This window comes from Netta rufina (assembly GCF_964035555.1).
Source record: "Netta rufina genome assembly, chromosome: 2".
NCBI classification, from domain to species: Eukaryota; Metazoa; Chordata; class Aves; order Anseriformes; family Anatidae; genus Netta; species Netta rufina.
This window is the reverse complement of record NC_140124.1, coordinates 145,210,984-145,225,034: the sequence shown is the minus strand read 5'-3', so window position 1 is coordinate 145,225,034 and position 14,051 is coordinate 145,210,984. Positions and strand designations below refer to the sequence as shown.

General features: G+C 48.4%; 1 protein-coding gene across 2 annotated transcripts in view; it reads left to right on the top strand.

Moving 5' to 3' along the window:
* Window positions 1–231: 231 nt before the first annotated feature.
* The window catches only part of SAMD12 (sterile alpha motif domain containing 12), a 169,148-nt gene continuing 155,328 nt past the window's right edge, over window positions 232–14,051 (top strand). Inside the window, exon 1 of one of the 2 annotated variants that reach the window (XM_084282554.1) lies at window positions 232–324. In XM_084282554.1, the coding sequence (XP_084138680.1) occupies window positions 312–324 (13 nt within the window). In that variant the 5' untranslated portion in view covers window positions 232–311. Of the gene's footprint in view, window positions 325–13,861; window positions 13,950–14,051 lie in introns of those variants that run through there. The other variant, XM_084282555.1, reaches the window with a different exon arrangement.

The following is a 14,051-nucleotide window of genomic DNA, read 5'->3' as shown; positions in this document are numbered from 1 at the left end:
CCCCCTCTCTCCTCCCCATGCCGGGACCAACAACCCCTCCATGGGCCCTGGCGGTGGCAGGGGCTCTGTCGGGGACTACATTTCCCGTGGAGCCCAGGGCAGGCGCGGCCCCGCCCGGCTGTCAGCGGCCGCGCTGCAGGTTGAGCGCGGCGGCTGCAGATGAGCCGAGCCCGTGCGCGGGCGGGGCGGGGGGGGGCGGCCGGGGCAGCGCCGCCGGGACCGGGACCGGGGCCAGGACCGGGACCAGGACCGGGTTTGGGGTTGGGACCGGGGTCGGGACCGGGCTCGGCGCACTATGCGAGGCCGGGAGGATGGCGGTGGAAGGTAAGGAGGGCTCCGCGTCCCTTCGCTTCGCTGCCCCCGGGGGCCCGCCCGTTGTCTCCTCCCCTCCGGGCTCTCACCTGCGGTGTGGGGTTTGGGGTGGGGGGGGCGCCCCCCAAAAAAAAAAAAACTGGGGTGCGGGAGGGGAGGCAGGTGGGGTGGGGGCATGCAGAGCCCTGGGGTCGGCCCCGAGGTGCCGCCCCGGCGGGTGGGGGCGGCGGGTCTGCGCCTCCTGCCCTCCCTCCCTCCTTCCCCTCTTCCTCCCCTCCTTCCCCTCTTCCTCCCCTCCTTCCCAAATTTCCCCCAAGGCCCTGAGCACCCCCCAGGGCTTCTGCCCCCACTGCCGACCCTCCGTGCCTCCCCCACTGACATGGTCATGAGCCCCAGGCAGCCCCCGGCCCGGGGACGTGTGTGCCCCTTTTACCCCCTTGCCCCCCTGCCATCCCCCCCCTTTGCCTCCTTTTCCTTCCCCGAGCAAGAGGTGCCCAAATTCAAGGGGACAGAGCTCGGTGAGCAGCCCGGCTCCCGAGACAGGTGGCTGCATTGTGGAGGTCTTCTGGTGGGTGCGTGGTCCCTCTCCGTGCAGCTTTTGGGGAGGTCATGGAGTGATGTGGGTCGGTGTGTGGGGACAGGTACATCTTCCCCCTCACTGTCTGCCTCTCAACTTCCCTGTTTTCTAGCGTTCAGGGCCCATCTTGCTCTCCTCTGTGCCCGCAGGAGAGCCGTAGGAGTCCACGGTGTGACAACCAGCCACGCAGCCACCCCCTGTGCAGAACTCGGGGTATGTCGCTGTTTTGGGGGTGCTCGCCTTCAGGCAGCCCTCGTTCAGCTGCTTCTCAGGTATGCTGAGATCTGTGGCTCCATCTGAGGCCGCCTGTGTCCATGAGGATCATGCTGAAGCTCTTTAAAGTACCCAAGTGAGCAGCACAAATTAGTGCTGAGCTGAAACTTGGCCAGTGGACACCTCAGCATCCCTGTGAACCAACTTCCTAGGCAAACTTATATTAAGGTAAATAAAACCCCTATGTCTCAAAAGGTACCTGTGCCGAGATTTCAGCCTCTCCTTAAGCCAAACAGATTCTTTATGCCCAGGGTGCTTTGCTGAATAGCAGTTTTGGAGACTGTAACGGTGGAAGGAAGGTAGTGGTCCTGGATAAAAGCATCTCTTCTGCTGTGGCAAAAACTTAGCAGTGTGAACCACGCATGCGTGCCTGGTAGTGGGTAAGTAAATGAAATGGACTGCCATGCACCAGATGGTTCATACGCCAGCAGCAACCCCTCTTTCTGTGTGTCATCCTCCTTTATTCACTTGGAGCCCTTCTCAGTCTGTTTGCTAGATTTTTTCAGGTCTGTAATAATTCCTGTCATATCTGCAGTGCCTTCCATCTGAGAATCTCGAAAAGCTTGGTTAATATTAATGAAGGAAAGCTCTGCTAAACCTTTGGGAAGCAGTGCCTCTCCTTTCTCCCGAGCTGATTTGGGATTTGTTTCCTCTTTAACCCCTTCTTCCCATTTCCTCTCTCCAGGATGCATCCCTGCTGTGGGCTCTCAAAACAGGCCTTCGTGTCTGCATGTCCCACTTTCCCCTCGCTTTGTTTGCTTCCTCCCTCGACTTTTCTTGCCTTTGTGCTGCTGCACAGCTCCGTCCCTCTCCCTAGCACAGCGAGGTGACTCCTTTCTTCTCCAGCACAAGGAGCCTTGTGGCCGTGACTACTTTCTGTCAATGCAGTGCGTGCACGTTTATGTCCCTTTCTTACCCTTAATTTTCTTTTGGGACTGGGCTTCTTTGTGCAAAGGCGCTTAATAGCGTGCTTTTATCTTAATGCATGCTCCACAATATCGGAGCCCTGGGTGTGGGCCGTGTGCTTTTCATGACCTGTGCCTCTTGGCAGGTAACACGTGGCCCTTTTGTTAGGGAAGCCCAGCTCACCCCGTGTCCCTCATGGCTCCTGTCACTACACCATGTGCTCATGTCACTACACTCCAGGCAAAAGCAAAGCTGCTGTGGAATTTTCCAAATTTAAAGAGTTTTGGAGAAAAAATGCCAATTTGCTGAACTCGATGTCTTGGACTTAGGGAACACAAACTGCTTTTTTTTTTTTTTTTTTAGTTGATTTGTTTGTTTTTGTTGGAAAAAAATGTTTTCCTGCTTTGCTGCTTGGGACCTTGAGAGCATAACCTTGTGCACATCAGCTCTGGAAGCCTGGTAATAAGGAGGGCCCTGAAAACCTGGCTTAAGTGGAATGTGTCCAGCCTCTCCGGCTCAGCTGGGAGCTTGGCTAGCGTGGACTTCCTGGGACTTCAGAGCTTTTTTTTTATTATAATTTATTTTTTTTAGTGTCACGAGGCTTCTGGACTGCCAGGCCTGCTCGCTTCTCGTGCGGGCTCGCAGGCGGCTGGCTCTAGGACACGAGTGGAAGGGAGTGGGGGGGTCCCTGGGGGCAGGAGGGAACCACAGGTCCTGGAGCATGGGAGTTCCTGGCCGGAGCCAGCATCCGCTGCCTGACCAGTGCTGCCACTGCTATTGTTCTGGGGAAAACAGCCTCAGCCACCAACCCAGAGACTTTTTTTTTTACCCTCTTTCATTTCAGAAGCGCTCCGTGTGGCTGAAATGGCAGCATTTTGTAACATATAGTTTGCGGAGAATCTTTAGGGGAAAAAAAAATCGGACTTTATTTTAACAACCTGTTGAAATCTTCCTTGGGTTTGATTATTTTTAATGCTGTCTTAGGACGAATTGCTGGAGTTTAGTTATGGTAACAAATGTCCAGCAGTTTACTTAAAGAAAACATCCCAATTTTTTATTATTTTTTTTTTTTTACCAGAATAGCTGACAGAGATGGATTTGCAAATATGAAATAGGAATTTGGAGGATCCCAGAGTTCTTTGGCAGTTGCATAACGCGTACCTGAGCGGGGGTTCAGAGGGACTCAGCCAAAATAGTTTGATCTTGGTTCGCCCTACTTGTCCTGAAAGAGATCTCGTGGCCTGGGTGGTCCTTCAGGCTCATAGTATCAGTGCTTGGGATGGATGAACATATCAGAGTCTGTGTGGGGAGAGAGAGTTTGCTCTCCTTAACACAAGCCCATCTAGATGGGAGCACTGCCAAGGTAAGGCTAATTTTAGACCTAGCAGTTTTGACAATGTTCCTTTAAGTGTTTTCCTCCCTCTAGTAAGAATGAAAGAACTAGGTCAGAGCCAGTCGAAAAAGGCTTTTGATCCCTGCAACAGTGTTCTCAAAAATATATTATTATATTTTTTGCTCTTGTGCAGCAGAGGAAAAGGGGAAGAGAGAATGGTGACTTCCCCCCCACAATGCTTCTTGCACAGGAAAGCAAGAGACTGACAGCAGCCAGCAGCTAATGTATGTGTGCAGGTAATCCCACACAGTTCTGTCAGCTCCCCTGCAGCTCTGACCTGCAGCATCTTGGAGATTTCTGAGCAAAAAAAAAAAAAAAAAGTGCTAATTATGTCACGGAATTATTGCCTAGCGAGTGTTCAGTGAAGCTTGGTCTAATGCCTTCTCTTCCATGCGTGTGCTTTGGAAAGTATATGCATATGTTCATTGCTAGTTTCCTTCTGAAAACTGATGGAAAAATAAACTCTTTCCTGTCCTATGGCTCTTCTGCAGTGGTGGATCTGCCTGCTGGAGAACATTTTTCACTAAGAAGGAGAGACTTGCTGACATAAAATGACAGAAAGGCTCTGGCCTTGCCCCGTGGCAGTCCTGAAGGAGACTGGAGGCTCGAAGGAGTTGGGAGTGTAACGGGGTCTGGAGCCAAGGCTAACTGCTGCAAGACTTGAAGTTTTTTTGCAGCCTGTAACTGACTTCTGTCAGAGCAGTCCTGAATTTCAGCAGTGTGATACACCTGGGTGGAAAGCTTGCAGTGCTCAGCCAGCCCCGGCGGATATTGAGTGCTGCCATGTGTTTCCTCAGAGCGTTGCGATACGGTGAGCTCATAACTTGCAGTGCCAGCGCTGCCAAGACTGTTAAAGCAAGTTCAGGACCATCAGAAAGGGAGCTTCTAGTTTTAGTGTAGGCATCCATCATGCTGTCCCACGGGGTGCTCGAAAGTACAACTGTCTTAACAAGTTTTCAGTTATTCGGCACTTCCTTGCTCCTACACCCACTCCAGGCTCAGATCAGGTGTCTGCACACCTAAGATGTCATGGAATCTGATCTAATACGTGGTTTTTCAGCACACTTAACTCCTTGCCTAGCAAAGAAGTCACAAATCCTGCCATCCAAAAGGTCTGTGCTTCCATCAGTGCTTGTTTTCTTTAGTAGTTTCCAACCACTCCTTAGCTTGAAGGGCTCAGGAAAGCTTGGAAAGAGCTGCCAGTTGGAGGCAGAGCTGATATATGTGTCTGCCTCTCCGGCTCAAAGTGTCCCCTCAGATTGTAGCAGAGGAGATCGATAGGACCAGTGTTGGAAGCACGCACAGGACAGGCAAGAGGAAGACCTGAACTGCAGCCTTTGATCTTTGTGCTGCTTCTGTATGTTGCTTGGTGACTGTTTATTGTAAAAATGCCTCAGCAGTTATGGGTTTCCAGGCTGGAACATAGCTCCTCTTCCACCCCCTTCCACATGGCTGTGTTCCTGTTGGGCAGTAACATCTGTGCTCCTCTTTCTTGCTCAGCAGCAGCCTGATTTTGGAGGATAAGGCTTCCCTTCGTGCCCCTGCCTCAGTGTGCACACAGCTTGGTGGCCATGTGCTCCTCTGTCCTCCTCTGAACCACTCCTTAGCAGCTCAGAGAGGAAAGATCTACCTTTGAAAAGTCAGCTCTGTTGCAGTTCCTGCATCTTTGAAAAGACAGATAGTTAATGATCCTTCTCCAGAGGAATACTGTTACTGTCTAAAGCCAGAAGTCTGTTTTGGACTGCAGGCTCTCATCAACAGGTGCATTGTGGCAATCAGACACCCCCAAATTAATCTGGTGCAATGAAGAGTGGCACTATGCTAAAGTCACCTTGGGTGAGTTTAGACCGAGTGGCAAGGGGATATGATTTCAGGTTGTGTGCTCATTTTCCTCTACCTGCTTTTAGAAATGAACTCACATTAGGCAGGAATCAGGCAGTTTGGGCTTGGCATATCACTGCGTTTTCCTTGGAGGAGATTTTGCTGTAGCACAAGAGTGTACCTGAAAATTCAGAAGTGTTTTCAGGTCAACCAGTTCCATGACTGTTTGTTCTTACCCTTTAAAACACCTGGAAAACTCCAAAGCTCCAGGAGGACATTGATTGATATAAATTGGCTGTTCTGATGCAATGGAATCCCATCCCAAGGATCAAACTTGGCTGCTGGTGGTGGTGATGTATGGGCGAAGGAAAGAATGGTGCTTTGAAAGTTTCTCCACCAAGAAGAGAAAGTGAGAGAGCGAATGACAGAAGATAGATGTTATTTGCATTTCCTAACATGCTGCTGGAAAGCACTGACAACGCCTGTAGTGACACTGTAGGATCCCACATTTATTGCTTAAATTGAACTTATAAAGCAGAATTTTTCTTTTTTTTTTTTTTTTTTTTTTCTTTTTCTTCTTTTTTTTTTTTTTAGCAAGGTAGGTAACATAGAGGAGGCTGTGTAGCTTTGTTCCTCCCACGGGTCAGTTTATGAGGGCAGGGCAGGCTGTTTGGAGCCAGTCTCTTGGACTTTGCAGGATTGCTTTGTCCCAGGGGTTACAACAGGAGAGCAGCAGCAAGAAACACTGTGGGTGAGGCATTGCAGCCAGGCGGTGTCAGAGTTGCAGATCGGTTAGGGGTGCTATGTCTGGTTCTGGTGCTAACTTTCTGTGTTGTCATGGCTGAGACAGCTTTAGCCTCCATGCTTTGGCTCTGTCCCATCTCTCTGGTCTCTCTTCTTGCTCACAGGGTATGATCTTTGAGGCAAGGACCCTTTCTGTGAACGAGAGATGCTCAAAGGTTGGACTGAGCAATCCTATGTTGAGTTATTTTTTGTGAAAGCTGTTGCCTTTGGCTGGCATACAGGTGTTTAGCCTTGAAGATGAACAATTGAACTACTCATCGCTAAATTATGTGCTCAAAGCATGCAGGGAATGTAGAGGGAGTAGTTCTGGAAGGTGCCAAAGGCAAAGGTGGAGGAAAGGGCCAGAAAATTGAGTAATTTTGAAGTCTTCTGGAACCGTCTGGTTGGTCATGGTCAAAATAGCAAACGGAATTTAGGAACTATGAGGAAGAGCTCAAAAAAGAAGAAGCAAGGAACAGTTTTTACTACTTCTTTGGATATTACTCTTCTATTCTCAGTGCTCCATTCAGTTTTTCTTGCCACATCCCAAAAACGACACAGGGTGGAAAGACTACAGGAAAGGGCAATCAGCTGGTTAGAGATAGGGCATGTTTTCTGAGGGAAGGTTCTGGTTCTTTAACCTGGAAAGGAGATGACCATGAAGAGAATCCTTAGACATTAATGAATGGTTTGGAGAAGGTGAAAAAGGATCTGGTTCACAAGGCAGAACAACGAAGGTATGGGCTTTTGTGCTTAAAAAAAAATAGTTTTTCAAATTACACGATTCCTAAGTTCAACCTTGGGTCATTTCTAACATGCCAAGGCAAGTTTAGCTCATGTGTGTGCCCTTAAGCGATGGCATATGGGGCTAGACTTTGTCTGACCCATCCTGATGGCTTTTATGAGAAAATCTGACTTGTGTGCACCCAGAACAACCCCACTCACCACAAAGAGCCTGATTTGGATCGAGGCTGTAGGTTCCCTCCCCTTCGTGCTGCTCCTGGGTGAAGCAAGCAGGTGGGCAGCAGGGCTGAATATGGGCTGAAGTGAGCTCTGCATTCATCTACAGGATACAAAATGCTTGCAGGGGATATGTGGCTGAGTAGGAAAAGGGCTTGAGGAGGAAATTTGGGGTGGATTTTAGCCTGTCTTCAGTGCAGTTTTTGGTTTTCTTTTGGTAGAGGGCATTTAGCTGAGTTGATTTGCTTCTCTGAAAATATCCCAGCAAAAGCAAGAAACAGACTTTAATAATGCTGTTTCAGAAATAAAAGGAATTTTAATGTGTGTAAATAGAAGCTTTCTCCTGGATTTTCCTCCAGCAAAATAATTGCATGCTCTCAGCTAATGGTTTGTCACTACAAGAGTCAGCTGTGGTACTGGAGCGAGTAGGACACAGTGGTATGAGTAAGCTGTAGGAGGTAAAGAATTTTGCTGGGGGAAGGCACAAAGGCATTTCCAGGCTCCTTCGTTAAATGTGCAAGGGAAGGGACAGCCTTGAGGACCGACAAGAGGTAACTTAACAGGCAGCTGAGAGAAAGCCAGGACTGGAAACAGAAGTCAGCTGCCAGATTGTGACTAGTTATGCTAGTGGGAATGGGTAACTGTTTCTTCCTCTGCATTTTGATGACTTTGTGCATCGTACGTAGGACGGGGAATAAAGCCTGGGTTCACAGCTGAGTTGCAGCCGTTTCTGTTGCACGTGCTCAGCAGACAGCAGCTTTCACTAGGTGCAAAGGCATGAAATCTGTGGTGTGTGGGGGACAGTGCACTGCTGATGCTGTAACACCTGTGTGCATCTGGGCTGGGCTTGGGACGTGCTGGATGGGCTCACTGGGCTCTAACATGGTAGGTTGCAGAATTAAGTAGTAGTGCGGTTGGGACTGGAGGCATTCATATAAATAGAGGCTGTGGTGGACTATGGCTCGCTAATCTCTGCAGCAAAAATATTTAGGAGCTCATCTAGTGACCACAAGACAAGTTTGATCCAGGAGTAGTGGAACCAATGAAGACTTGTTTCTCACCCAGCTGAATCATAGCATCATTAAGGTTGGAAAAGTACTCCAAGATCATCTGGTCCAACCATCCCCATACCACCAATGTCACCACTAAACCATGTCCCCAAGCACCACGTCCAACCTCTCCCTGAACACCCCCAGGGATGGTGACTCCACCACCTCCCTGGGCAACCCATCCCCATGCCTGACTGCTCTTTCTGAGCAGAAATGTCTCCTCATTTCCAACCTGAACCTCCCCTGGCACAACTTGAAGCCATTCCCTCTGGTCCTATCACCAGTTACCTTTGAGAAGAGGCCGACCCCCAGCTTCCCACACCTTCCTTTCAGGCAGTTGCAGAGAGCAATGAGGCCTCCCCTGAGCCTCCTCTTCTCCAGACTAAACACCCCCAGTTCCCTCAGCCGCTCCTCACAGGACTTGTGCTCCAGGCCCTTTTCTATCTTATTTTCTGTGTTCACTCTGAAATCCTCAGTGGGCAACAGCCAGTGGTATCTAGTCGGGAGTTTGCACAAGTTGTTTGGTGATTGACTGCAATGTACGGTGGATGCTTTCCCTCCAGTGAGAGCATTAATTCAGCTCTCTTCCTCTCTGTCTACCTCCTGATTTGTGCTTTTCATGCTCAGGCCTCTTACCTCCTGCAACATCCTCTTTGACTGCAAAGCTGTGCATCTCACAAACCTGTCTGAAATCCAGAGTTGTTCACTTTTCAGCAGAAGCTTTGCAGATGCTGGCATAAGCCGCCTTATTAACTAAGGGTAAGATCACTTTGCAAAACATACTTCAGCCAGTGGATTACAGCATAAGAGAGTTCATTATATGTTCTTGTATATACATGATGCATGTTACTTATTGACCTTTATTATTTTTTTTTTCCCCACTAAGATCCCTTTTACTATAAGCTAATTGCATAGCTCACTAGTTCCCTGTCTTTGTCACCATTTTTGTCCTATATACCTGCCCAGGGTTTATGATAGACTTGCCTCACTCACTGAACTGGCCCATTTTTCAATGAGCCTCTCTGTTGCCATTGTGAATTCAAGAGCTGCTCGCACCAATTGCACATTTGTTAAAATAGAATGAAAAAATGCTTCAGAAATAATTTGGCTGCCCAGCCCTTGTCTCTGCTTTTCATCACGCGGGCCTGTGGCTGTTACAAAAGGCAGACCTTGCCTTGCTGAGGCTCTGGGGCCTGTCTAGTGATAGCCAGTGCAGGCTGCATCCCGAAGAGCAGGTGGAACAGAAAGCTTTTGGTTTACAGCGTTAATACAATCTGTGAAATCAGAGATGGAAAGTGAAGGAATTGCCTTACATAAAATAAATGAGTAGTTTCCAGTAGGAAAATTCTCAAAAATGCAAGAGCAAATTTCTTTAACTGAGTAGACTCGAGTGCATATAAATCCTGATGGGACGAGGGTCTTTAAAGGCAAACTTAATGTATAACAAAAGAAGATTTCTTGTTTTGGACTTGGTGTTCCTGTTCAGTAGACAAGTAGGGAGTATTTCTCCTCTTTATACCCCTAAGATTTGCATGAGCTTCAATTAAATTACAGAATTATTTGCTCAGTTTGATTCAGACTGAAACTGCTGAGATACTTGTTCTGGTTTTGTGATATATTTCTGATGCTACACAAAACTCATCAGCTGCCTCTTACAGCTGAGGTGTAAGGGAGGTATGTGGAGTGTAGGCAGCTGAGTAATGTTTTTTCCCTTTTTGCTTTTGCCTTTGCCTTTAGTTTTTGGCATTCTTTGTTTTTGTTTTTGTTTTTTTGGAGAGAGTGAATGGCTTGTGGTATTAATTACTGTGGTACCATGACATAGCTACTCAGTTGCCTAGCTAGAGAGCTGCGAGCCATGTTGGGGATGTGGGTACTTGAGGCTTTGTCTTGCTCTCCCTGCCTGCCTGAGCTCTGAACCCAAACCACCTGGTGCAGCTCATCGCTAGGACCACTTTGCAAAACTCCCCGCAGCCCAGCCCTGGGTTTTGGCACAGCCTGTTTGTATTTGTTTCGTGCTCATTCCTGATGCTGACCAGCAGAAACAGGCAACTTGGCATTGGTATTACTTTAGCAAAATACTTCAGGGCTTCACCTGTCAAGAAGGTTTCTGGTAAGTCCACATTATCAAAGCAGAACAGATGCTGACTGACTTGGGGCTTCTAGGTCTGAGTGAATGCTGCTGAGACCGTTAGACAAGCAGATTGGAGAAACATCTAGGCAAGATTTTGAAGGTACTTCCTCAGCAGGATGCCAGCAACCTGGATGGCAACATAAGCAGCAGGATGGATTCGTGTGAGGCTTTGACTACAGCTTCAGCTGGCCCAAAGTGATGAATTGGTGGGACTGTGTGGGTTTACGTTAGCTGGAGGTTGCACTGCATGGAGAGGTAATTCCTGCAGGCAAAAGCCAGACAGTTTCTCAAACTAGGAACATTTTGATGAGGCGGGTGGACCATCCACAGGAGTTACAGAAACAGATTACTGTGAGAAAAGTTCCTGCTAGATAAAACAGTCAAAGTTTCCTATATTTTGTGGCACTAATTAAGGTCATCTGTATTGGTGGTTTTAATCTTTTTTTTTTTATCCTTTTAAAAATTGTAGAAGTGGTAACAACTGCTCAGGTTTGACAATCTTGGGAACAATCCTATATTTTCTAGAGGTGTTTAGAATTACTAATGCAGTACCAGGTTCTGGAAATTGGGGAAGGGCTTTGATGCAACTCCTTCTTGCTTGCTCAGTCAATGCGAGCAGCCATCTGTCTGGAGCAAGATCTGTTCTGTGTCAATGCCTCCCTGATTCTGATCAATATAATTGAAGTGGATTGTGAGTGATACCAAGCAAAAAGCCCAGTGGTTGCTGTTTGACCACTCAGTATTGAAATGCAGCACCTGGAAGTGTGCAGGAGCCTGGCAGAAAGAGCTGACTGCAGAATTTTGCATGGTTGGAGATTTGATTGGCCTTTGATGAAGAACCGAGCAAAGATGGAAAGGTGGATTGTGTCAACACAGCTCCTGGCATTGTGCAGCTAAGTTTATGGCACAAATACATGAAATAGAGCTTGGACGTTTGCAAGTGTTTTACATTTTAAAGTTTTCTAATGGTTCAGAGGTCGGATGGGTGTCTCCTGTGTGCGCTTCTTGTCTCTAGAGAGCAAAAGCTAGCACATGACTGTGATGCACGCAGAACAGGGCAGATGAGTAAGAAGATGCTATTTTTACCAGATCGCTTTTCAGAATAGAGCAATTGTTATTGCATGCAACTCCAGCACTTGCCAAGTATGCTTTAATGCAGTCTTAATTGATCTCCTTAAAATTTTGAGCAGCCAGCAGTGTTCCCACTGAAACAAGTAGCTCAGAAACATTTGACGCGGCAGGCAGCGGAGCACACAGAGGTAGTGATTGATCCTGGGTTTGATCTGCTACGCCTTGAGCCCCCAGATGGAGAGCTTGACTCCCCATCTGGCCACGCGAAACTTTGGATGTATCAAGGCTGACTTCTGAAGAGTGCCTTCAGGCTCGTCTCAAGGTTTTCGGAGTATCCTCTAGACAAATGCCGGGCCTCCTCCCAGATGCCAGCAGCTTGCTGTGGCTCTTGGTGACTGCTGTGTACCATCAGGCGTGCTCAGACAAGCTGTCTCCTGGCTGCTTGCTGTCCGTGAGGCAGACGTGGAGGGGAGGAAGGCAGCTAGGGGAGCAGAGCCTTCGCATTGCCCTGCGAGCTCCTTCAGAGCTGTGTACACGTGCCGGAGGGGAGCTGCGTGGGCGCGGGGCTCTGCTCCCCATCAGCTTCTGGAGGGCAACAAATTCTCCTGCTCTGTCTGCTCAGAAAGGAGCTGGGCTTGTGTTCTAGCCTATGGGAAAAATACACTGCGTCGCTTTAGTTTTCTTCCTTCCCTAGTCTTTTAGGGCACATGTGGTCGTTTTTCCACTTTGGGTGCTCATTTTACTGTTTTCTCACAGTTCCTGACCCTCCTAACTTGGCAGATCTAAGCAGCCTTTCCTTTAAAGTTCTGGAATAGGAGATATTTTCCTGTAGATTCGGCTCTGCCATTGAGGTAGGAGTACAAGAGCACTCGAGTACCTTTGTTTTTAAATAATGGTCGGTTTTCTAAATGTAATCTGTGATCTCTGTCATTGTGGCTGCCAGCACCATTTGTCATGCGCTTGTCGCTCCAGTGCTGTACGGAGCACCCAGCCCCAAAAGGAGAACGTTCCCACCACAGAAAGCTTTCAGTCCAAGTAAAACAACAATTGCTGAGAAGCACGAGGACAGACACGGCATTAATCAGCTGTCAGGTGGGGTTTTCAGCACACTGTCCAGCTGGTGGGCATAAAGGGAAAGGAGAATTTCAGCAATCTGGAATGGGATGGAGACTTGTTACTGAGATGCAGGGATGATGGATGGAGTAAGATTAGGTTCTGCTTCCAAATCTAATGATGCTACTGACGTGTATGGTATTAACTGGTATGGAGTGGGGTTTGGTGGCCTGATGGGCTTCTGGAGTCTACGAGTGCTGAGATGGATTTGACCTGGCAGAACGAAGAAGTGCTGGGACTGCTGTCAAAGCAGTGGGACAGGGAAATGCCAGAGGGTGGGGGAAGGTGGTGGTAGCCAAGGGCAGGGTAGAGAGAGGTAGGAGCCTGGACAACTAATTTAGCAAGAAACTCCTTTGTCTATGCTTAGAGAGAAGAATCTTTGTCAGACGTCCGGGAAGAGATGAGCTCTGCAGTTTGGGGTCAGCCGGGAGGGTCAGAGGAGTTGGGCTGTGATGAAGTTGGTGATTTGAGATCTGCTTAGATCAGTTCTAAAGGACTTCAGCCCTGGAAGCTGTCAGCCCCTTGAGCTTTGCATAGTCAGTCCTGACGTTGTGAGCCAGTCTTACCTGGCTGAAATTATACAAGGTGCTGATCTGAGAAGAGGGAATGCTGTTACCGTCCAGACCTTCACCTCTTTTCCTGCTTTTAACAAATCCTGAAGGGGAGCAATTATGGTTTGTATTGACATTTCTTTAAAAAAAAAAGTGAGAGCTCTGCCTGCTCTAGAAATGAAAATAAGGGATTTCTGTCTGCTAATGGAAAGTAACAGAGTGCAAGAGAATGCTCTTTCCTTCTTTGTCTCCTAGCTGAGAGCTGGAGGCAGCACTGGAGAAAAAGCAACAGAGCTGGCCACCTGATGATGCCTCCTGACAGATATTAGCTTTGCCAAGTGACCGAGGTGATATTTATTCTCACTTCTGCATGTTCTCCTCCGGTCTCCCAGTGCTGAGGCTGCCAGTCCAGGCTTAGTGGTAAGCCAAGACTGTGCTGGGGGTGAAGAAGGAGAGTTGAACTCTTCCCTTCTCCCTCTCATCCCAGAAAATACATTAAAAAGTTGTTTCTTTCTCCCACCCTAACGCTGATAACTTCGGAAAAGTCTTTTCTGAGGCAGTCCGTGTTTCTTTTGAACAGTCACATCTTTTCAATGAAAAGCTAATGGGAGCACATGCAGTTGCCAGCAGCCTCTCCAATTTATTTTTCCTCCCGGATCCTAAAGCTTGGATAACGTGGTTATGCTACCACGTTACCAGAAAGCTGGGTCGCTTGCTCCCCGTGCTGCACAGCAAATTGATGCTGTAACCTAGAAGGCTTTCCTTGTCGTGCATCCCATCCTCCCCCCGAATCTGTATTGTTTGGGGCCACTGGGAAGGGAGGGGTTGCAATCCACAGGAAGCTTGCTGCTGGCAGCCTTCTTTCAGCCAGCTCGAGTCCCACTGGGCTTTGTGATTTCTCTCTGGTGAGCACTGGAAGGAGGCTGGCAGCCACAAGCTGCACGTTTCTGGATGCTGCTGTGGTGTGTGTGTTTGGAAGGTGTGCTCAGGAGTCCTCCTGTTGGGCTAGGTAAGATCATTGCAGGAAAGACAGTTTGATACTTACTTTATGGCCCCCATTCCTTACCAGGTGTCTTTCACTGCTGGTTTCCAGCCTCTGCTTGCGCAGGGT